Raw genomic sequence first — 24,755 nt, 5'->3', positions numbered from 1 at the left:
CAGATGGTGATGCAGCCAGTCAGAATGCTCTCCATGGTACTTCGGAGAGAGAGAGAGAGAGAGAGAGATATAGATATAGATATAGATATATTTATTTAGGAAACACACAAAATGCTGGTGGAACGCAGCAGGCCAGGCAGCATCTATAGGAAAAAGTACAGTCGACGTTTCGGGCCGAGACCCTTCGTCAGGACTAGTCTTCTTCCTACAGATGCTGCCTGGCCTGCTGCGTTCCACCAGCATTTTGTGTGTGTTGCTTGAATTTCCAGTATCTGCAGATTTCCTCATGTTTATATATTTAGGACATTTTATTTGTTTTTTAAGATTTCTCCATTTTGTTCCTAGTGATAGCACACACGGGGCTGGGCACATGGCCTTTCATTATCCTTGTTTAGCTGCCAGGGAAGCTCTCCACTTCCCAACTCATCAAACCACTCCTTGACAGTCCGTTCTGTCTCTGTACAGTGATAATTAAAATCAATACTTTGTCATTCAGGAGAGGGTTCAGCAATACACCCAGGGCCACAGCCAACAATGTCCCCCCTGCCTCGCTGTTCAACAAGCTGCCAGAGTGATTGCAATTCCCCACCACGTTTTATTTTAAAGAAAATCTGTACAGAGCAAACTAGGCTTGCTTGGGAAAGAAGGGTTTGACAGGCACAACTTTGGAACTGGAGTTTGTAGATAAATTCAAGAGTAGTCTTAATGGATCGGATGGCCTTTTACATACTGGATTTTCAAGAATCAAGATGGCTTCATGTCGTTTCCTGTACACTGGTATAAAAGAGAACAAAATAATTGTTACTCTGGATCCGCAGCTGCCCAAAAAAAACACATGAAAGATAAAGGACACAGTAATAGTAAAAAAAACCACAATAAATATAAACACAAAAAAAGCTTATATAAGTAGATTAATTTTATGTCCATAAAGTGATGTGCTAGGCTGTACCAAAGTAGTGGTTGAGTTTGTGGGCGGAGGTGTTGATCGGTCTTACTGCTTCGGGAAAGTAACCGTTTTTGAGTCTGGTGGTCCTGGCATGGATGTCATGTAGCCTCCTCCCTGACGGGAATGGAACAAGCAGTTCATGGGCAGGATGGGATGGCATCCTTCACGATGTTACTGGCCCTGTTCGGCTACCTTTCTGTACATATGTGCTTGATCATGGGAAGGTGGTCGCTGTGATGTATTGGGCAGTTTTGCCTACCCACTGTAGAGCCTCCCTGTCTGCCACAGTGCAGTTTCCATACCAAGCAGTAAAATGCAGCTTGCAGGACGCTCTCCACTGTGCATCCAAAGAACGATGTGAGTATGGACGTGCAAAGGCCAGCTCTCTTCAGCCTCAGAACGTACAGGCATCGATGAGCTTTCTTGACTGTGTAGGATGTGTTCTGCAACCAAGACAAGTTGTGTGAGATGTTCACTCCTGGGACTTTGAAACTGCTGAGATATAAAAGGAAGAGAGAGTGGTGTGGGTTCTCCCGAAGTCGGTGACCATCTCCTTAGCCTTGTTGGCATTAAAGAAGACGTTACTTGCCTGGCACCAGCCCTCAAGCTCTTCCACGCCCTCTCTGTAGGCCATTGCATCGTTGCTGGTGATGAGCCCCACCACTGTTGGGTCATCTGCGAACTTAATGATGTGATTGATGATATGCAGTGCAACCGAAGCCATGAATTATTTGGTTACTTTGTATCTGATACAATTAGAGAAAAAAAATTATCCCATTTCTGTTCAGAAGGAATCGTTTACAAATACGGAGGAAGAATTACCAAATGTTCCATTTATAGTTGAGGAGGGCAAATAAGCCACTTTTCTCAGCAGTATAAGCCGATGGAGAATGTCATTCTTTGAGAGACTGCGGAAGTCTCCTCCTCCTCCAGATCCCAGTGTTGAACGTGTGACAGCAAAACCCTTTCATTTCAGTTCCTGTTCAACTTGAACTGTTCTAATTCAGAGAAAAAAGCACGTGAAGGTGATCCTGGGGTGCTGAGTGCTTCACTGGTCAGCGTAAAGTTTGCACAGCCTAACTGGGAGATAATCCCTCTTGCCCACACATACGCAGCAGCAGGTTATTTGTTGTTATCTGGAACAGGATGTGAAATGGAGTTGTTTTATGTATGGAGTTTGAAGAAAACTGTTTCAGCTGGATCCTGTGAATCCCGTGCTTGAACTCCCTAGTGGATGGCCCAAGAAGACCTGCTCCTTTCACTGCCACTGGGAAATTTAAATGCAGATAGACCTATTATTGAAATGTAAAGCTGATTTCTGCAGAAGTGCCTGATTTTCACTTACCAAAGCTCCGGAGGGCAGGGAATCAGAAACACAGGAGAATCGGCAGATGTCAGAGATCCTGAGAGAAGGGAACTGCTGTCCTTGCCTGCTGGCCTGAAGTGATTCTTGGCACTCAGTGATGTGGTTGACTTTTAACTTCCTTCTCAAGTGGCAAACAAACCAGACAAGGGTATCTGGGGATTCGGCAATGCTAAGGATGGGCATTAAATGCTGGGTGCCTGTTGTGTATTTAATATTTCAGTAATATTTGAGTAGTCTTGTGTATGAGTGTGTTTTATATATATGCATTAGGTTAATGTTTCAAAGCTACAATACATAACAGTGACAGTGCCCGGGCAATTAGAGAGAGGCAGTAAGGCAGCACGGTAGTATATTACACTATTAATGCTCCACTATCATGGGTTCAATTCCCGCCGCTGTCTGTGAGGAGTTTGTACATTCTCCCCATGACCGTGTAGGTTTCCTCCACTGCTCCATATTCCTCTCACATACCAAAAGACGTGCGGGTTAGTAGGTTAATTGGTCGCATGGGTGCAATTAGGTAGCACGGGCTCGTTGGGTCGGAAAGGCCCGTTACCGTGCTGTATCTCCAAATAAAAATTCTGCCCAGTAACGTCGGAGTGATTAGGAATGGGCGATAAATGCTGAAGGTTGCCAGCTAATTACAGACGGGCAATAAATTCTGCTGTTGCTATGTCCTGCGAGTCGATGTTTTAACTAAAGGTCTTCTCCAAGACCATTGCAACCAGAAATCCCAGCGCCTCTTGAGTAATTTTTCTTCATTATCTTATGGAGTCCCAGAACATAGACTGCATACAGAAGTGACACAGTTCAAAAATAATTAGCATTTGTAAAATGTTTATATATATATATATATATAGACACACACACACACTCACACTCACACACACACTTGACAAAAGAAACACTGGCTCGTGAGGCACGCTATGCAGAGGTAAGCACACTTTAATGCATGGGTTCATAACTTGGCTCATTGGCACTGAGGCAGGAGAATTTCAGTGTTGTTTCTATGTCTGTGCCGACATTTAAATGAAAAGTTCCTGCTGTGATTAAAGGTTTTTGCTTTAGGTATTTTCAGACATTACATGTTGATGAATTTTCCTTTAACCCAAGTCAGATCCAAAGAAATTCTTCACAACCCAAGCCGCGACATTTCACACATCTGTGTTTGTTTAAATTACCAGCTAAGCAGTTGGAACAATGTCTAGCCCCATGACACCACCGTAACTAAATAAAGGATCTACAGATCATCATGTCAGGTTTTCAAAATGTGTTTTTTTTGGTAAATTTTTGAACTGTGGGCTGATGATGAGATTGCTAGCCGCAGCAGCTTGTTTATGGTTCCATCGTGCAGTTTTTTGATGTGTTACAGATAGACTGTGGGAAGTTCCCCACCCGGGCATGTGTTGATCCCTAGCTTCACAAAAAGAGAAATGTCACCATTCAGGGCTCTGGAAGCGCAGTGTGTGCTGGAGGGAGGGTCTATCAGCGGGCCGCTTCCATTCGGTGCGTGAAATTGCTGGGGGGTGGGGGTTGCGTTCTGTTTGATCTGCTATTGAGTAAACTGTTATCTTTCATTTTTTCAGGAACCATGCGTCCAGTTAGAAGAAATTTTTATGACCCTTCTTCGGCTCCGGGCAAAGGCATAGTTTGGGAATGGGAAAATGACAGTTGTTCCTGGACTCCGTACGACATGGATATTTGCATAACCATTCAGAACGCGTATGAGAAACAGCATCCGTGGCTGGACCTGACTTCCCTAGGGTTCTGTTATATCATTGACTTCAATAGTATGTGCCAGATGAACAGGCAGACACAGCGGAAACGGCGCTTGCGCAGGCGCATGGACTTGGCCTATCCTTTAACCATGGGCTCCATCCCCAAGTCTCAGTCCTGGCCCATCGGAACGCAGTCTGGGCAACCGTGCAGCTGCCAGCAGTGCGTCCTGGTCAACAGCACGAGGGCAGCCTCCAACGCCATCCTGGCATCCCAGCGACGGAAAATCTATTCCGCCACCAATGGGACTCTGACGGTCCGCCAGAGCAACTCCTACAACGGTACGGCCTTGTGGTCAACCGTGGGCACAGCCGGGACCACCCCTCCGAAGCCCGAGCAGGCCCGTTCGCCGACAGCCACTCAGCTTTCTCCCATTTCGCAAAGCCAGGGCACCACCACCACCACCACAACTCCGATCCCAGGCCAGAACAACCTGAACAGGCCTGGAACCCAGAGATCAGCGGTAGTCAGCACAAGGGCTTCCATCCCTCCCGGGTAAGTTCAAATGGGGGGGGAAAAGATTCTTGACGTGTTGCTTATAAGCTGTGAGGGAAAAGAGAAAAGTCGAATCTTTGCTTAAGTGAGATATCTGTATGAGGGTTTTTTCAGCCTGCCTCAGCATTTGGTAGGGGACTTTAACAATACAGTCGCATTTAGTGTTTGCAGCACATTGCAGATGTTTAGTACCATTTAATGAAACACTGGTCTTGTAGGTGCAGATTGCTACTGCAAGAAATGCAATGGACTAACACCTGTTTGATGTCCGCCAGCCCTGTTCGATTGCAGATGTTGATGCTGAGTGCTCTGCAGTGGTTTTGACATTATCCTTCCTTGAAAACAGCTGCCGTGACAGGTCCTTCTCATTTTCAGAAGCCGTGTCACGTGCAGCTGGTTGTGAAGGTTGAGATTTTGATGTGGTTCTCTCTTGAACTGGGGCTTTGAAATCCACTCCTTTCAGCAGACAAAGCTGTGGCAAACAACAGCACAGGACAATAAACCAGCAACAACTTCCATTTATCTACAGCCTTCGATACCACGGCAACAATGTCCCAGGGTTCCTTGCAAGAGCATGATCAGACAGGAATATGAATTCAGGGCCAAAAGCTTGCAGACTCTCCAGTTCAGATTCGTGCAGTTGCAGTGAGAGTCATGGACTCAGTGGTGAGAGATTAATGTGTAAGAGAGGGACTGAAGGTGATACTTAGTCTTCCCAGTGTTTAAAAGTGGCTTTCCCAGTAAGCCATCAGACATCACAGACCAGGAATCAGTATCTGCCCTCATGTAAACCATCTGACGTCATAGACGAGGGGTTAATATCTTCATCCAGGAAATACCAGTGCTGTAGTGTGGACTCGGAGCTAAAGGCAAGTCAGGACGGTTTAGGTTTTCAAACATTACCTATAACAGGTCATTCATTTCCTTGAATGGTTGGTATCAGTGAAGACAGAACTAGAATTTCCTAGAATTAAAAACAAGTGGGATAGAGAGAAAGCTGGAATCGTATGTAATGGATGAAAGCACAGATATGATCAGTCAAACCATATTTGCAGTTTTGTGAGCAGTTTTGGGCTCCATACTTAGAAAAGCATAGAGTCAAAAGCAGGCCCTTCGGCCCATCTAGTCCATGCCAAACCATTTAAACTGCCTACTCCCATTGACTTGCACTGGGACCATAGCCCTCCATACCCCTACCATCCATGTACCTATCCAAACTTCTCTTAAACAGTGAAATTGAGTTCACCATACACTACGTGCACTGGCAGCTCATTCCACCCTCTGAGTGAACAAGTTTCCCCCTCATATTTCCCTTAAACTTTTCATCTTTCACCCTTAAACCATGACCTCTAGTTGTAATCCCACCCTACCTCAGTGGAAAAAGCCTGCTTGCGTTTACCATACCTATACCCCTCATAATGTTGTGTATCTCTATCAAATCTCCTCTCAGTCTTCCACGTTCCAATGCGCTAGCTTTGGCGAGGGTCCACAGGAGGTTTGCGACAATGATACAGGAACAAAGGCTTAATGTATGAGACGTGTGTACTCGCTGGAGCTCAGAAGAATGAGGAGATCTCATTGAAACATATAGAATACTGAAAGTGTTGACGGAGAGGAGATGTTTCCAATAGAAGGAGATTCTAGGGCCATGAGGCACAACACCACGATAAAAGGACATCGTTTGAAAACAAAGATGAGGAGGAATTTTTTCAGGGTGAGGATGGCAAATCTTTGGAATTCATTGTCAGAGGTGGCTGTGGACACCCAATGATTTGATATATTTAAAGCAGAGATTGATAGGTTCTTCATAAGTGAGGGCACCAAAGATTATGTGGAGAAGGCAGGAGAATGGGGTTGAGAGGGAAAATAAATCAGCCATGACCGAGTGGTGGGGCAGACTCCATGAGCTGAATGGCCTAATTCTGCTCCTATGTGTTGTGGTCTTATAAATCAGGTACAGAAATGTTAGCAGGGCAAGTGGACAGCTGGAACCAGCCGCGTTAAGAGGAGAATCATAGATTGAAATTAAACGAGAAGAGTCAGTGGTGTGAGGGGTGGGGGAGGTGACATTAATGAGGTTTAACTGACCGGATTCAAAAAGGGAGGGCTCAGTGATCAGACTTGTGAATTCTTGTGTCCGTAACAAAGGGCCACGTGTCCAAATGCTTCTTCATTTTTTAGTCCTTTCAGTTTGGTTATAAGTTCACTGTAACAGCTGCTTGTGAAGAGAAGTATAGCAACAATGTGGATCTGTCACCAGTAGAACTGAAGTAAAGCAACGTAGTCATCAGGTACCAGAAGAAAAAGTGGGTTCATGCTTCAGATATTGTGGCCTGTTGTGAGTGTTTGGGATTGGCCTGTTGTGAGTGTTTGGGATTGGCCTGCTGTGAGTGTTTGGGATTGGCCTGCTGTGAGTGTTTGGGATTGGCCTGTTGTGAGTGTTTGGGATTGGCCTGCTGTGAATGTTTGGGATTGGCCTGTTGTGAGTGTTTGGGATTGGCCTGTTGTGAGTGTTTGGGATTGGCCTGTTGAGAGTGTTTGGGATTGGCCTGCTGTGAGTGTTTGGGATTGGCCTGCTGTGAATGTTTGGGATTGGCCTGTTTTGAATGTTTGGGATTGGCCTGTTGTGAGTGTTTGGGATTGGCCTGCTGAGAGTGTTTGGGATTGGCCTGCTGTGAGTGTTTGGGATTGGCCTGCTGTGAGTGTTTGGGATTGGCCTGTTGAGAGTGTTTGGGATTGGCCTGCTGTGAGTGTTTGGGATTGGCCTGTTGTGAGTGTTTGGGATTGGCCTGTTGTGAGTGTTTGGGATTGGCCTGTTGTGAGTGTTTGGGATTGACCTGTTGTGAGTGTTTGGGATTGGCCTGTTGTGAGTGTTTGGGATTGACCTGTTGTGAGTGTTTGGGATTGGCCTGTTGTGAGTGTTTGGGATTGACCTGTTGTGAGTGTTTGGGATTGGCCTGTTGTGAATGTTTGGGATTGGCCTGCTGTAAATGTTTGGGATTGGCCTGCTGTGAATGTTTGGGATTGGCCTGTTAATGTTTGGGATTGGCCTGTTGTGAATGTTTGGGATTGGCCTGCTGTGAGTGTTTGGGATTGGCCTGCTGTGAGTGTTTGGGATTGGCCTGTTGTGAGTGTATATAATGCCGCAGACTCTAGCTCCATTCTGAAGAAGGTTTTCCATCTATAGATATCCACTTATCTTTCCACTTTCCAACATGACTGCACTTGCTATTTCTCTCTACCAGCATGAATCTGCTTCTGTGGTGATTATTCTGCTTTGTGAAATAGTTCACCCTTGAGTAAGTAAGTGAAAGAGATATCAGGTGTCAGTCAAGAAATCCACCGTTGATAGCCAAGATGAAAGTTCAAAGCAAATTTTTATTGTCAGTTGTCACCGTCTACAATCCTGAGATTCATTTTTTGTGGGCAGAGAAAACCTATAGAATAGTAACAATAAGTGGATTAATGAAAGATCAACCAGAGTGCAGATGACATCAAACTGTGCAAATGCAATTATAAATAAGTACCAATAAACAACAAGAACATGAGATAATGAGATAACGAGTCCTTCAAGTGAGATCATTGATTGTGGGAATATTTCAATGATGGGGCAGGTGAAGTTGAGTGAAGTTATCCCCTTTTGTTCAAGAGCCTGATGGTTGAGGAGTAGTAACTGTTCTTGAACCTGGTGGTGCAAGTCTTGAGGCTCTTGTACCTTCTTCCCGATGGTAGCAGCAAGAGATCATGACCTGGGTGGTGGAGATCCATGATGATAGATGCTGCTTTCCTGTCCATGTAGATGGTCTCAGTGGTGGGGAGGACTTTACCCATGATGTACTGGGCTGTATCCACAACTTTTTGTAGGATCTTATGTTCAAGGACATTGGTGTTTTCATTTCAGTCTGCGATGCAGGCAGTAAATATACCAGCCAGAATGTTAGATGGTAAGTATTGGATTTGGTTTTCCCAGTGTTATGCACATCACAAATTGTTCTATTACTCCTTGTGGAATTATTGCAGTGGCTTTATCAGCAAAAAGTCCCAGACCAAAACACAAAGGAATATTCTGATCTAGATAACCTTTGTGCTTACATTTTGAGCAGAATTCCCTGTGGGTATTACAAGCTAAATTGAGTGCAGATGTTTCCAAAACTGATTTTTCCCCAACAAGAAAGCAGTTGATGTAAATTAGCATGAAGCCAGGTAGTTTAGCCCAAGGACACTGCAATTTCAGATGTTTAGGCAATAATACCTTCAATAGGAATATTGCAAGGTTTTGGGGAGGCATTGCTCAACCCTACATGGTGATTGCAAATGAAAGGGCACAACATCTAATACTCAAGCGCGTGTATTTAAGGTGAGGGGGAGAGAGTTCAAAGAAGACATGCAGGGAAAGTTTGTTTTACACAGAATGGTGGGTGACTAGAATGTTCTGCCAGAGGTGGTATTGGAGGCAGATGCAACGTAGGAGTTTTAGAGGCTGTTGGAAAGATTCAAGTACATTTATTATCAAAGAATGTAGAAGTTAATACCACCTTGAGATTTCCTTGATAACAGGTAGCCCGCAAAGCAAGAAACCCGAAAGAATCCAATTAAAGAACAAATAAAAGACCAAAACTCGATGCGCAAGAGATAAAAAAAAATCATGCAAACAATTGAAGCAAACAGCAAGCAGAAAGGGAGGTGAATATGCAGAGCAACACACACAAGATGCTGGAGGATCTCTGCAGGGTAGGTAGCACCTACAGAAATGGAAAAAAAACCCTCAATATTTCGGGCCAAGACCCTTCTTCAGGACCAAGAGGAAATGGGAAGAAGGGTCTCAGCCCAAAATGCTGACTGTTTATTCATTCCCAGAGATGCTGCCTGACCTGCTGAGTACTTCCGGCATTTTGTGTGTGCTGTTTTGGATTTCCAGCATCTGCAGAATTTCCTGTGTTTATGAATACGCAGGGAATGGAGGGGCACAGACTAGTCTGGGCAGAAGGGACTAGATTAGTTAGGTATTTAATTTTGTTGACACAGCATTGTGTGCTGAGGGCCTCGATGTTCTATGAGTTTAGGCAGGTACCTTGTTCATAATCAATAAGTTAGGCTGGCAGGCCGGTTTCCAGGTTGTACGACTGTATGAAAACATGGACCTGTGTTCAAGCCAGAATTGGCGGTGGAAGGAAGAGTGTGGAGGCGAGGATGTTGTCAGCATTACTAGAGCAGCGAGTGAGTATGCCCACAGGGGAGGGGACTAGATGAAATGAGAGAGAATTTCTCTGAGATGTCAAAGTGTTGGGACGGACAGTAGTTTTTGATAGTCTTTGGGGGTGGAGGGTGGGCTTTGCTGTTGCTTTCAGAGTAGGTGGTGGTGGTTGATGCTTATCAGAATCAGGTTTATTATCACCAACATGTGACGTGAAATTTGTTAACTTAGCAGCAGCAGTTCAAGGCAATACATAATCTAGCAGATGAAAAACTAAAATAAATAAATAAGTAAATCAATTATGTATATTGAATAGATTTTTTTTTAAACATGCAAAAACAGAAATACTGTATATTAAAATAAGTGAGGTAGTGTCCAAAGATTCAATGTCCATTTAGGAATCGGATGGCAGAGGGGAAGAAACCGTTCCTGAATCACTGAGTGTGTACCTTTAGGCTTCTGTATCTCCTACCTGATGGTAACAGTGAGAAAAGGGCATGTCCTGGGTACTGAAGGTCTTTAATAATGGACGCTGCCTTTCTGAGACACTGCTCCCTGAAAATGTCCTGGATACTTTGTAGGCTAGTACCCAAGATGGAGCTGACTAGATTTACAATCCTCTGCAGCTTCTTTCAGTTCTGTGCAGTAGCCCCTCCATATCAGACAGTGATGCAGCCTATCAAAATGCTCTCCCCATTACAATTATAGAAGTTTTTGAGTGTATTTGTTGACATTCCAAATCTCTTCAAACTCCTAATAAAGTATAGCCGCTGTCTTGCCTTCTTTATAACTACGTTGGTATGTTGGGACCAGGTTAGAGGCTCAGAGATCTTGACACCCAGGAACTTGAAGGTTCTCACTGTCTCCACTTCTGATCCCTCTATGAGAATTGGTACGTGTTCCTTCCTCTTGCCCTTCCTGAAGTCCACAATCAGCTCTTTTGTCTTACTGTCATTGAGTGCCAGGTTGTTGCTGCAGCACCACTCCACTAGTTGGCATATCTCACTCCTGTACACCCTCTTGTTACCACCTGAGGTTCTACCAACAACAGTTGATTCGTCAGCAAATTTATAGATGGTGTTTCAGTGTAGGGAGGTGCTTCGGAATTGTAATGTTTTCTGTCATTTATTCTTTAGGGTTTTTCTTCTGTTTTTATTGGATGTCTGTGAAGAGTCAGGATTTCAGGTTGTATACTGTATACATTCTCTGATATTAAATTGAATCATTGAAAGGGAGAGGATTAACAGTAGAGAAGGGAGTCTGTAGCAGTTACTTGAAAATAAACCAAAACCACTGAGAGACTAAGCCAGGATAATTGAAAGTGTTTGACACGCTTCCAAATAATGAATTTCCAAATCGATAAAGGTACATTCACTCCTTTATTACAATACCAGCAAAGACAAATGATATTATAGTGATAAGATACTAACAAAACTGAATTAGTGATGTAATGGTCTAGTTAGTGATGTAATAGTCTAATTAGTCTTCTTTTAGAGAAGTTGGCGATCTAATAGTGTAATTAGTGGTCAACAAACTAGCAACCTCTAACTTTGACATCTCAGACAGGCTCTCTTTCAGTTTCAGCTAGCCCTCTCCACTGTGGGCACACTCACTCACTGCCTCTAACTAACTAACTAAGATCAAGTGGGACAGATGGCTCCTGCAGAGTCAGAGCCGTCCACATTGAAGTATTGGGAGAGGGTTGAACCAGTGGAGGCCACACGCCTATATCCCCGACGTTGCCTGCACACCATCGGCAATCGCATGTGAAGCATTTCTTCTCAGTGGTTCCAGAAGCTGTGTGTTTTCCTCCCTTTCCTCACCCCCAGTGGGTCCATGAAATAAAGGAAACAGAGAGTTCTGTCAGTCAGAAATGAGGGAGGGTCAGGAATTACATTGGAGGGTGTGGCCTAGGACACAGAGTGCTAGATGGTGTGAGGGTGGAGAGAAAATGATGCCATTTTAGTTGGAGAGGTGATGTTTACTTGTCTGAGAGAGTGGGCCGTAGCTATCTAAACTAGTCCCCTTTATAGACACTGAACAGTACAGCCTGTCTGAGAGGGCGGGGTTATTGGCTGAGTGGTTCCACTTCCCTGCCACTCCCTTGTACCTGTATACCTGGCTTTGAAAGACCAAACTACATTGAATAGAAAAAGCTGATAAATGCTGGATATAGTTAACAAAAAAAGCCAGATTCATTGACAGTGGCAGTTCATCAGCCTGGTGCTTTACCTCAGAATCAGGTTTAATATCACTGGCATATGTTGTGTGCCTCCTCGATGGTAGCAATGAGAAGGGGATATGTTCTGGGTGATGGGGTTGGGGGTCATTAATGATGGATGCCACATTTTTGAGGCATCGCTCCTTGAAGATGTCCTGGATGCTGGGGAGGCTGGTGCCCATGAAGGAGCTGACTGAGTTTACAACTTTCTGCACCTTATTTAGATCCCCTGCAGTATCCCTCCGCACTTCCCCCGCCCCCCCCCCCCCCATGCAGCCAGCTGGAACGCTCTCCACAGTACATCTGTAGAAATTTGTGAGTGCCTTTGGTGACATCTCAAATCTTCTCAGACTCCTAATGAAATGTAGCCACAGTCGTGACTTTTTTGTAACTGTATCGATATGTTGGGCACGGAATAGATCCTCAGACATATTAACAACCAAGAACTTGAAAATGCTCACTCATTCTGCTTGTGATCCCTCAGTTTCTTTCTCCACAGATGCTGCCTTACCTGCTGAATAATAGATAGATAGATAGATACTTTATTCATCCCCATGGGGAAATTCAACTTTTTTTCCAATGTCCCATACACTTGTTGTAGCAAAACTAATAACATACAATACTTAACTCAGTAAAAAAATGTGATATGCATCTAAATCACTATCTCAAAAAGCATTAATAATAGCTTTTAAAAAGTTCTTAAGTCCTGGCGGTTGAATTGTAAAGCCTAATGGCATTGGGGAGTATTGACCTCTTCATCCTGTCTGAGGAGCATTGCATCGATAGTAACCTGTCGCTGAAACTGCTTCTCTGTCTCTGGATGGTGCTATGTAGAGGATGTTCAGAGTTATCCATAATTGACCGTAGCCTACTCAGCGCCCTTCGCTCAGCTACCGATGTTAAACTCTCCAGTACTTTGCCCACGACAGAGCCCGCCTTCCTTACCAGCTTATTAAGACGTGAGGCGTCCCTCTTCTTAATGCTTCCTCCCCAACACGCCACCACAAAGAAGAGGGCGCTCTCCACAACTGACCTATAGAACATCTTCAGTATCTCACTACAGACATTGAATGACGCCAACCTTCTAAGGAAGTACAGTCGACTCTGTGCCTTCCTGCACAAGGCATCTGTGTTGGCAGTCCAGTCTAGCTTCTCATCTAACTGTACTCCCAGATACTTGTAGGATTTAGATACAGTAGCATTTTGTTTTCATTTCAACTTCCAAGTTGTAAAATAACACTGCAGTCAATCATATACCGAATAATTCTCTGTAATATCTGAAACCTTAGAGATCAGAGCAGTGTCACAGCTTGTTATTTTGAATCACTGGAAGATTTTTTAAAAAGTTTTCTCTTTATTAATGTGCTTTCTTGGAAGCTACACTTGTGTGATGACAATGGCATTTAACAAGACAGTGACTTATTCTGCCATGAACTAATTTTGTAAATGAGCCACAGTTAATGAGTCCTGTAAGACCATGTTGATTTAAGCAGCAGCTGTGCACTACCTCTGGAAGAGTCATGCCATCGTGTTAGTTTGCCCTTCAGACACCACAATGTAAATCTCCGATACTCAACTACCTTTGGGAATTTGATACTGCTGGACTAGTATATTTTCTAGAGTGGCCTTTGAATGGAAAAGTACATCATGGGCCCTCCCACCACTGAGCACATCCGGAGATCAAGACAACTAAGAGTTGGTCGCGGGAGGCCCGAGGAACAGTTACAGGATTGCCTTGAGTTAGTGGACTGTGCCGTCATCTGAGAACCTGAATGACTACACCTGGGTCATTGCAAACTTTATTAAAACAGCTGTGGATGAGTGTGTCCCCACAAAATCATTCAGGGTTTTCCCCAGTCAGAAGCCCTGGATGAAGCATGAAATCCAGAACCTGCTGAGAGCCAGATCAGAGGCATTCAAGTCTGGAGATCAAGTATGCTACAAGAGGTTCAGGTTTGACCACTGGAAAGCCACCTCTCCGATGAAGTGGAGATTCCAGACTAGACTGGAATCAATGAGGGCTGCTCAACAGCTGTGGCGGGATTTGAATGCCATAACCTCCTACAAAGTTAAATCTTGTGAAAAAGGGGACAGCAGAGCTTCACTTCCAGGTGATCTCAATACCTTTTATGCTCGCTTTGATCACCGGAACAGGAAGGAACCATCATGATAATCTCCTGATAATCCTTTAGTCTCAGTATCTGAAGATGATATGAGGGTTGCCTTCAAGAGAGTGAATCCAAGGAAAGCATCCAGTCCAGCCAGAGTACCTGGCTGAGTACTAAAGACCTGTGCCAAACAACCGGCTTGTGTATTCACGGATGTCTTCAACCTTTCACTCCAGCAGTGTGTGCTACCCACCTGCTTCAAGCAGGTTTCAATCGTACTGGTGCCTAAGAAAGGTGTGGTAACTTGTCTAAATGACTATTGCCCAGTGGCACCTACATCCACAATGAAGAAGTTGAGAGGCTGGTATTGAAGCACATCAGCTCCTGTCTGAATGGCAGCTTGGATCTGCTCCAATTTGCCAAAGCAATAGGTCTACAGTTGATGCTATCTCATTGGCTCTTCACACAATCCTGGAACATCTAGACAGCAAAGATGCAAACATCAGGATGTTCTTTATTGATTACAGCTCGGCATTTACCACCATCATCCCCTCAAAACTAATCAGTAAACTTAAAGACCTGGGCCTCAATGTCCCCTTGTGCAATTAGATCCTGGATTTCCTCACTTGTAGACCCCAGTCAGTTCACATTGACAAAAACATCCCCGCCACAGTCTCCACTAGCACAGGCACACTGCAGGGATACGCACTTAGCCCCCTGCTCTACTCACTTTTCACACGTGACCATGTGGCTAATTTCAGCTCCAATACTTTGATACACCCCACAACATTGGTGTCATCAGCAAACTTGTATAAAGTTGGTGGTGAATTAACATATGGAAGGGAAATTGAAAACTTGGCTGAGTGGTGTAATAACAACATCTCATTCAATGTCAGTAAGACCAAGGAACTGATTGTAGACTTCAAGAGGGGGAAGCCAAAGGTCCATGAGCCAGTAATCATTGGAGGATCAAAGTTGGTGAGAGTCAGTAACTTTAAATTCCTGGGTGTCACCATCTCAGAGGACCTGTCCTGGACACATTATATAAATATTATTGCAAAAAAAACCATAACTATGCCCCTGCTTACTCAGGAGTCTGCGGAGTTTCGGTATGTCATCAAAATCTTTGGCAAGCTTCTATAGAAAGTACGCTGATTGGCTGCATTTGAGCAGAAAATCCTACAAAAGGTGGTGGATTCAGTTCAGTACAACACGGGTAAAACCCTCCCAACCATTGAGCACATCTACATGAAACATTGCCATAGAAAAGCAGCAACCATGATCAAAGATCACCACCACCCAGCCCATGCTCTTTTCTTGCTCCCCCTCAGCCATCAGGTTCTTCAAAAAAACAAAGGGACAGCTACATTCCCTTAAGGACACACTTAAGGTCTCTGTTATCTTGTTATTCCATGCTCGTTATTTATTGCTATTTATTGATATCTGCATTTGCACGGTTTGTTTATACTTTATAGTTCATGGTGTTTACAGTTACTGTCCTATAGATTTGCTAAGTATGCCCGCAGAAAAAGAATCTCAGGGTTGTATGTGGTGACAGGCATGTACTCTGATAATAAATTTTGCTTTGAACTTTGAATATCCACATGAAAAGCTGTTGTAGGAAAGCAGCATCTATCATCAGAGCCCACTGCCACCCAGTCCATGCCCTTTTCTCGTTGCTGCCATCACGTAGAAGGTACAGGAGCCTCAAGACTCACATCACCAGGTTCAAGAACAGTTAATCTCTGTCAACCATCGGGCTCTTGAACAAAAGGTGATAACCACATTCACTTGCCCATACAACCAATGATCTCACTTTAAAGACTCTTTATCTCGTTATCTCATGCTGTCATTGTTGCTATTTATTTCTATTTGCATTTGCACAGTTTGTTGTCTTCTGCACTCTGGCTGATCTTTCAGTGATCCTGTTCCAGTTACTGTTCTATAGATACCCTGAGTATGCCTGCAGGAAATCAATCTCAGGGTTGTATGTTATGATATATATGTACTTTGATACTTTGACACACCTTTATTTTGTTTTTTTTTAAATCGGTTTACACAGTTGTTTAATAAATTTTCCAATAACCTTGGTGAATTAGAAATGAACAGCAAATGTATAAGCAACACACAGAGACACACAATTCTGTAGGGACTCAATCTGATAGGAGAGGACAGAAGACCATAGAAGAAAGGGAAGGGGGAGGAGAATCAGAGGGAGGGGATGGGCAGGTAGGGAGATAAGGTATGTCAAGCAAGCAAGAAGAGGGAATGGTGATGGAGAGGAGGGAGGGCAGTTACTGGAAGTTCAAGAAATTTGCAGATTTTTACGTGTTAGTAACATATAAGTACTCCAGTCTGGCTCTGGCCATAAATCTACCTATGATGATGCTGGTTTATTATTGCAACATATACCAAGGTCCAGTGAAAGCTTGCAAATGGTCCTGATGGAGCGTCTCAGCCTGAAACATCACCCATTGATGTTGCCTGACATGGAGGCAAAGGTCATTGTCATGACATCATTGCCATTAAGATCTCAATCTCCTTCCTGTACTCTGACCTATTATTTGAGATGCGACCCACTCCTGATGTTCCAGATCCCCAAGCCCAGCTCAGACCGCAAACCCAACTTGCACTCTGGACCCTGGCTCACACTCTGAACTAATAACCGGGTCAGCTGCCAGACCATCGGGATTTCTGAACAATTTAAAGCCAATTTGTTAAGAGTTTCGTTGTATTACTTTCGGTGTTGATACTGTGAATAATTTTGGTTCTTGGAAGTTTTTAACTGGACAGTTTCAAGATACAGTAAAAGCAAAGAGATAATTACCATTCTTACCAGTTAGATTTCAAAGCAGTACTTTAATTGCATTCTTGCAAAAAATAAATTTTAAATATCTTGTTAATTAACTAGATAGAAGCCCCACTTTAATTCAATTAATATAAGCTTGTTGTAATTCAATATTTTAAACAAAGCTCATATTGAAAGAAGAAATAAAATGTGGGAATCATTGAATTTTTATTTAATACTTGGAGAATATTGGGACTCCCCACACCACATAATTAATTTATATATTTGTTGCTGTGTTTCCTTTCTTGGAAGCCCAGATTGGAATTCTGACCAGTCCATGAAGATAGTGAAGAGTTTTTTTAATAGTTGATCTTAGTATTGTGCAACACCCATGAAACACTGGAGGAACTCAGCAGGTCAGGCAGCGTCTATGGAAATGAATGTTTTGGGTGGTTTGGGTCGATGTTTTGGGCTGAGACCCTTCTTCAGGACTGGGAAGGCAGGGGAGGAAAGATAGCAGAGTAAAATGGTGGGGGGGGGCAGGAAAGAGGCAAGCAGGAAGGTGATAGATGAAGCCAGGTGGGTGGGAAAGATAAATGGATGGAGAAGAAGGAATCTGATAGGAGAGGAGAGTGGATCATAGGGAACAGGGAAGGAGGAGGGGACTCAAGGGGAAGTAAGAGGCAGGTGAGTAGAGGGAGAAGGCCAGAGTGGGGAATAGAGAGGGGAGGGATCTTTTGTACCAGAAGGAGAAATCGATATTCATGCCATCAGGTTGGAGGCTACCCGGACAGAATATAAGGTGTTGCTTGTCCACCCTGAAGGTGGCCATGGACCAAGACGTTGGAACAGGAATAGGAACTAAGATGGTTGGCCACCGGGAAGTTACTCACTAACTTACAATTGATTTATTCCTAATCTAGACCTCTGAACAACCCAGGTTCAAAAGCACTCCATGTCCTTAGGTCTGCAAATACCGGGTGACATCATTGTACTTTGTACATTAGTCCACTTGCCATGTTTCAAAGCAATAAAACTTCAGAATGAGTTTTCTGGTGTACTGTTAGCTCTCTTACTATGTTTACAGCCTAAGAGAGTGTTTTTGACATGTCACTTTGCCTTTAAGTTAATAACTAATTAACCACTAATTTTATGATTTGCTGATAGTGAATGTAGGACCTCTTGATGACATCGAGGTTCTCCAAGATTATTGCCGAATCAATGTTTGGGAAGCAAGTGGGATGGATTTGCCGGCTGCCATGGGGCTGCAGGCAGCTTCTGTTGTGGGTGCACTCAGTTCTGGACTATACAGTGTATTCCATTTAATTGGGACACATCGGAACTAGTAATGTTTTGGCCCAAGTTTCATGGTAATAGTTAAAAAGCTATTTAAAAAAAAGACAAACTACCATTTAACTGAGCAACATACTATATATTTAAATGGAATACAGAACAAATTAAAACACTATCAATACTACTATGGTATTGCGAAACTGTATTTGTTCCTAATTATCAACAGAAGAATTCATCAAGTGTATGCCTTGTTCTTTTGATTACATGAACAAAATCAGTGCAGATACCTAGTGTAGATTATGGACTGTCTTCATACAATGATATCAACGATTGCATCCTGCAAATCATCATTTTCATTGTAACATTCAAGATGATTGTCAATACCTTCAAGTTCTTCGTAGTTCCTAACTTGTTGAAGTAGTCAAATCATTTCATTTTCACTCCCGGCTGTTTCTGTATCTCCAAGCATGAATGCTTGAAGCCGCAGTGAGCAAAACAGATCTCAATTGTCGTACTGAGTATTTGTTGTCAACTATCAGTGAAAAAAATCGCTGCTTTTTTAACACAAATGCACACGACTGTTTGCTCTAAGCACAGTGTTGTGTCTAAAGACCACACAAGTGCAAGTGCCTGATGCTAGTTAGAAACTGTTCAGCAACAGTTTTCTGCCACAATTAAGTGGCATTGTATCCAAAATAAATGAAGGGAATTCTGGCTATTTTCTCAATTAATTTTCAGTTTTTTAAGATTTGTCCCAAATAAGCTAAATTAACTGATGGTCCAATTAACTGGAATCCTCTGTATCTGAATAACCTGTTTTAATGACACATTTCCCATGGTTGGCCTGAGCTTTCATTAAATCTATTGCTAGTTGGCTAAGTTGCTGACTTATGAACTCTTCAGGTAATGAACAATATTCAGCAATGGAATCCTGTCTGAAGTAATAAGGCTGGAACGCTTGCAGCTTCACCTGTTAGCAAGCACGGGAGTTTTAGAACCCCTTGATAGCCCAATATATCATATGAAACTTACAAAGGACTCTGTCATCCAAAGTTGTGGACTTCTGTGCATTGGTAAATCTAAAGAGCCAGTCTTAACTCAGTGGATGCATCTGAGGTGAGAAACAATGGGATTAAGTATGACTTTGTGCACTTAATACCTAATCTCTGGCACTTCTGAGAGGTGAAATCCTACAAAAAGTAGTGGATATGGTCCAATCCATCATGGGTAAAGCCATCCCCACCATTGAGCATGTCTACATGGAGGAGTGTCCGTCATCAGGGACCCCCACACCCAGGACAACCTCTGTTCTCACTGCTGCCATCAGAAAGAAGTTATAGTAGCGTCAGGGTTCACACCAGCAGGTTCAGGAATGGTTACTACCCCTCAACCATCAGGCTCTTGAACCAAAGGGGAAAACTTCACTCAACTTCACTTGCCCCATCATTGAAATGTTCCTACAACCTATGGACCCACTTTCAAGGGCTCTTCATGTCATGTTCTGCTATTTATTGCATATTTATTTATTATTGTTTCTTTTTCTATTTACACAGTTTGTTGTCTTTTGCACACTGGTTGAACAACCAAGTTGGTGCGGTCTTTCATTGGTTCTGTTATGGTTATAATTCTTTGGATATGTTGAATATACCCATGAGAAAATGAATCTCAGGGTTGTATATGGTGACATATGTGTACTTCGATAATAAATTTACTTTGGTGATGAGGGAGTGCTACACTGTTAAAACTGCTTAAATTGAAGTCCTATCTAACCCCAGAGGTGGATATAAATAATTGCACATTGCCATTCAGAGAAGAGTCAGAGGAGTTCACCCAGATGTAATGGCATTAGAAAGTTCTCAACCAGTATGAAAAATAACAAAAAATATTTAATTGCTCTCTGTGGGATCTAACTGGATGCAAATTACTTACTGTCCATCCAAAGTTAGACAAGTAACTAGTTGTCCTTAAAGCTCTTTGGAATGTCTTGATGTGCAAGCCATTTGAAAATGGAAGCCTTTTCTCAGGTGAACCTCTATCTGGGCTACAAGTTTCATTGATTTGGAAACGATTTGGAGATTCAGAGTATGTTTATTATCAAAGTATGCAGTGTACAACATTTGTCTTCTCCAGAGACAACCACGAAACAAAGAAAACCATGGGACCTGTTCAAAGAAAATCATCAGTCTCCTTCCCACATGCAAAAGCAACAATTCACACAGATGGCAAAAAGAAAGAACGAACAAAAAGCACAAAATCAAAATCAAAAAAATCAAGAGTCCATATTCAGTTCGGCTCAGTGTTCATTATCTGTAGGCCGCCCCGATTTGAGGCCCGGAAAACCACATCATAATGTGAACTACAGTCGAATCTGAGATCAGAGGAGTTCTTTTAATATAAGATTGATTTTGTTAAGTCTAGAGAAAAATGGAGTCTATAACCCCAAAGTCACAAATGCAAAATCATATTACACAGGCATAATTATAATTCCAAGAGCTGATTAAATTAGTAATGTTCATTATTCTGGGCCTACATTAGTGTATTATTCAAGTTGAACTGTTTAATTCAATTGATATTATAATTTGCCTGTGTTATGTTTTACATTTTCTTTCTTTGGCTCAGTGTTAACCCTTGGGCTTGAGAATTCAACACAGCATTTAGAACCCATCAGAAATAGGAATTAAAAATCCTCTGGTTCCATTACATTAACTTGTGCTGTTGAACTGTAAAATGCTATTAAAAATGCCATTACAGATAATTTCAGCACAACTTGATAAGAGGGTGAGGAGGGTTTAATGTCCCACTTAAGCAGATGTTGACTTTAGAACAGTGCTTAAGACCCACTGTCACTTTGATCAAAGGTAACTTAAGTTGAGAATAAACTGCTTTTTTTCCCCTTTTGGGTGTTGTATAGACATTAATGAATGTGATTGTAGCATGATCACATTATCTTTGAAGTTATGTAAATACCAATTTATAAGGTTAAATGAAACCCTGTTTACCGTTGAGGTAGAAGATTTGAGAGTCTTTAATGTATTTGCCTGATAAGGCAGTTCAAACACCAACTAATGTCATCTGTTACCGTTGCTGGCCTTCCACACCAACAATATCTGGTGTTTTAAATGCTAATCAGATATGATAAACACAAGCACTTATAATGACAGTGAGAGGAGACCATGCCTGATGGTTTCTGCAGCTGGCTGATAAGGAAGGAGAGATTTGTTTTCCTGTCACAACAGCAAAGAAAAATTTGCTTATTGGACAGCCAGAATACCATAGCTAAGATTTGTGTTATGGATGAAGCTTGGTGGGTAGGGTTTGTTCTTCATTGGCTATCCCATAAATGACTTCTGTGGGATGGCAAACAGTGAAAAAAAACTGGCAGGGAACAGGGGAACACTCATTCCATTTTGTCAGCGAGCTTAAGGTATTATTTACAAGTTCAAGGAGCCAATCAAGAACTTTGGTTAGCATCTTTCGTGAAAGCTAGAATCTCCAGCTAACAACAACCAGAGCACTGAAATCCAAAAACGGTAGTGCTTACTCATGTATAACCTTGAAGGAAGACATCCAGAGCTACTTCTCACTGCCATCACTAAAAAATGGTTCGTTCGGGTCTGTAGGTGCCAGCCGTGAGCTCATATGTGCATAATGGTTGCCCTCTGTGCCTGAACATTTACACGTCTTTTTCTATTTAAGCAAGGTTGTGAGGATGTAATCTAGTGCAGCTTAAAATAGTTCAAAATTCAAAAATATAATTGTGAGGTACTGCAGGCAGTTGTTCATAGAAGTCAGTAAATTCAGGTATTATTGTGTCATAGAGCACAGAAAGAGGCCCCTCAGCCAGTCTAGACCTGATGTTCTGCATAGTCCCATCTATCTCCACCTGAACCACATTCCTCCAAGCCCCACCTCATCCATCTACCTATCCAAACTTCTCTAAACACTACAATCGATCCTACATTTACCACTTCTGCTGGCAGCGTATTCCACTGTCGCACCACCCTCTGAATGACGAAATTCCCTCCAGATTCCCCTTGAATATTCCACCTTTCAGCCTAAGCCTATGACCTCTAGTTCTAGTCTCATCCACCCTGAGGGGCAAAGGCCTGCAATTATTCAACCTCTTTATATCTCTCAAAAATATTTAAGCCTCTATAAGGTCTCCTGCCGTTCTCCTGAACTCTAGGTAATAAAATCCTAACCCATTCAACCTTCCCATCTTACTCAGGTCGTCAAGTCCCGGCAATATCTTTGCAAAATTTCTCTGCACTTTCACACTTCCTGACAGCTTTCCTATAGATAGGTGACCAGAATAATCTAAATTTGGCCTCACCACCATCTTATACAAACTTCAACATAAGATCCCAACTCCTGCTCTCACTGCTCTGATTCATGAAGGTCTTTGTGTTAAGTGTTAGGTGATGCTGCTTTAAAGGAATTATGCATCTGTATTCTCAGGTGACCTTGTTCCACCACATAACTTCAGAGCCCTACTGTTCACTGTGCAAATCTTTGTTCTCCCAAACTGCCATACCTCTTCATTTTCTGCATTAAATTTCACCTGCCACTTTTCAGCCCATTTTCCCAGCGGGTCCAGAACATGCTGCAAGCCATGATAGCCTTCCTCGCTCTCCACTATGCCCCCAATCTTTGTGTCATCTATAAATTTGCTGGTCCAGTTAACCCAATTATCATCTAAATCATTAATGTAGATGATAAACAGAAACAAACCCAACACCAATCTCTGTGGCACACCATTAGTCACAAGCCTCTGGTCCTTTGATAATTTCTGGTAAAATTAGAATTAACTTGCGGTACTAGAGTCATAGAAAATTACAGCACTTTTTACAGGTCCTTTGGCCCATCTAGTCCATGCCGAAACCATTTAAACTGCCTTCTCCTATTGGCCTGCATCGGGACCATAGCCCTCCTTATCCCTACCATCCATGTACCTATCCAAACTTCTCTTAAACACGGAAATCAAGCTCACTTGCACCACTTACCCTGGCAGCTCTCACGATCCTCTGAACCTAAGGGAATTTATGCCAAGTCTCCAATAAAAGGTGTTAAATTTCATTCAAAGTACACTCATTGACAATGTATACATTAAACGACCTTGAGATTTGTCTCCTTAGAAAAAGACTCCCAAATCTTCTACCTCAGCAGTAAACAGGGTTTCATTTAACCTTATAAATTGGTATTTACATAACTTCAAAGATAATATGACCATGCTACAATCATATTCATTAATGTCTATACAACACCCAAAAAGGGAAAAAAAAGCAGTTTATTCTCAACTTAAGTTACCTTTGATCAAAGCGACAGTGGGTCTTAAGCGCTGTTCTAAAGTCAACATCTTTGACTCCAAAGAAACCCAAAAAAACTCGTATGAAAAATTAAGAACAGCAAACACCCAATATGCAGAGAGAAGAAAAAACAAATCATGTAAATAGCATTTAGAATGAAAGTGAGTCCTCAAACACTAAGCCAGAGCAGGCCACAGTCACAACCTCAGTTCAGTGTAGATCAGAGTAAGCACTGTGGAGCCTGCAGACACGAAGCCCCATATTAAAAAGAAGTAACTCTATCATGGGCAATTAGGATGATTAACTCTGTGGCCATGGACAAGTTAAGCTGAAGGGCTTGTTTCCATGCTGTATAACTCTATGATTCTAGATAAAGAGTTAGGACTCTTATTCATGTGATAGAAGTTAGGGTAAGCATCTGCTCTTTAGAGTATGGCGCTGTGACTCCTGGCTTAGGTTTGAAGTTCCTCGTATTTCTCTGTGGTTAATGGAAGAGATGCTGCTAAGGATACACCTCAGTGTTACTTGAGACCATTCTTTCCATGACAATTGTGTGCAATTTTGTGTAAATCAGTCATCTACAACCAGGTAGTTAGGAGAAGAGTTGGTAGATAATCATGGTCTTGATCCATGTTTTACTAGCCCCATAATCATATGGTAGCAATGTTGTCTTAAGTCAGCATGGATGAGAATCTTCAAAAGTGACAATGTTGACTTGGATAGATCCAGGGAGGGTTTTCCTTAAACCATATATGTCAAACTCAAGGCCCGCGGGCCAAATCCAGCCCGCGGTGGAATTATCTTTGGCCCGCGAGATAATATCTAATTACTATTAAAGCTGGCCCCAGTAATCGAAGCGCCTATGGCGTATGATATGGCTAATGCTGAGTTTATTCAGGTACCAGGTTTTCAGGGTTTTTAGTGTTTATTCGGCAGTCTTGCTCGGCAGTCTTCTTCATAAGAAACGGAATTTGTAAAGTGAAACACTTTGTAGTTATAACAGAGACTGAGACACATGAGAGCAGGCTGAAAAAACGGAGGCAACGAAAGCTGCGTTCGCACGCGTCCGACTGATCCGGCCCGCATGAAGCTGCATTTTGCTCAATCTGGCCCGTGACCTAAAATGAGTTTGACACCCCTGCCTTAAACCAACACCTCGTTGCAGATAATTTCTGCAAAGTTTTTAACCAAAAGAGTTGATTTCTTTCCAGAGGCCTTACAAGCCATTTAAAATTCTCTGCAATGTTCTTCCAGTACTTGAG

General features: G+C 42.7%; 1 protein-coding gene across 3 annotated transcripts in view; it reads left to right on the top strand.

Moving 5' to 3' along the window:
• LOC140738423 (E3 ubiquitin-protein ligase DTX1-like) overlaps positions 1–24,755 on the top strand; it is a 283,212-nt gene that overhangs the window by 135,132 nt on the left and 123,325 nt on the right. For all 3 annotated transcript variants that reach the window (XM_073065694.1, XM_073065693.1, XM_073065692.1), the window contains exon 2: positions 3,899–4,583. In XM_073065694.1, the coding sequence (XP_072921795.1) occupies positions 3,899–4,583 (685 nt within the window). The remainder of the gene's footprint in view (positions 1–3,898; positions 4,584–24,755) is intronic.

The sequence above is a fragment of the Hemitrygon akajei genome, chromosome 14, assembly GCF_048418815.1.
Source record: "Hemitrygon akajei chromosome 14, sHemAka1.3, whole genome shotgun sequence".
In the NCBI taxonomy this organism is placed as follows: Eukaryota; Metazoa; Chordata; class Chondrichthyes; order Myliobatiformes; family Dasyatidae; genus Hemitrygon; species Hemitrygon akajei.
The sequence above is the reverse complement of the archived record's forward strand: the minus strand, read 5'-3'. Positions and strand labels throughout refer to the sequence as shown.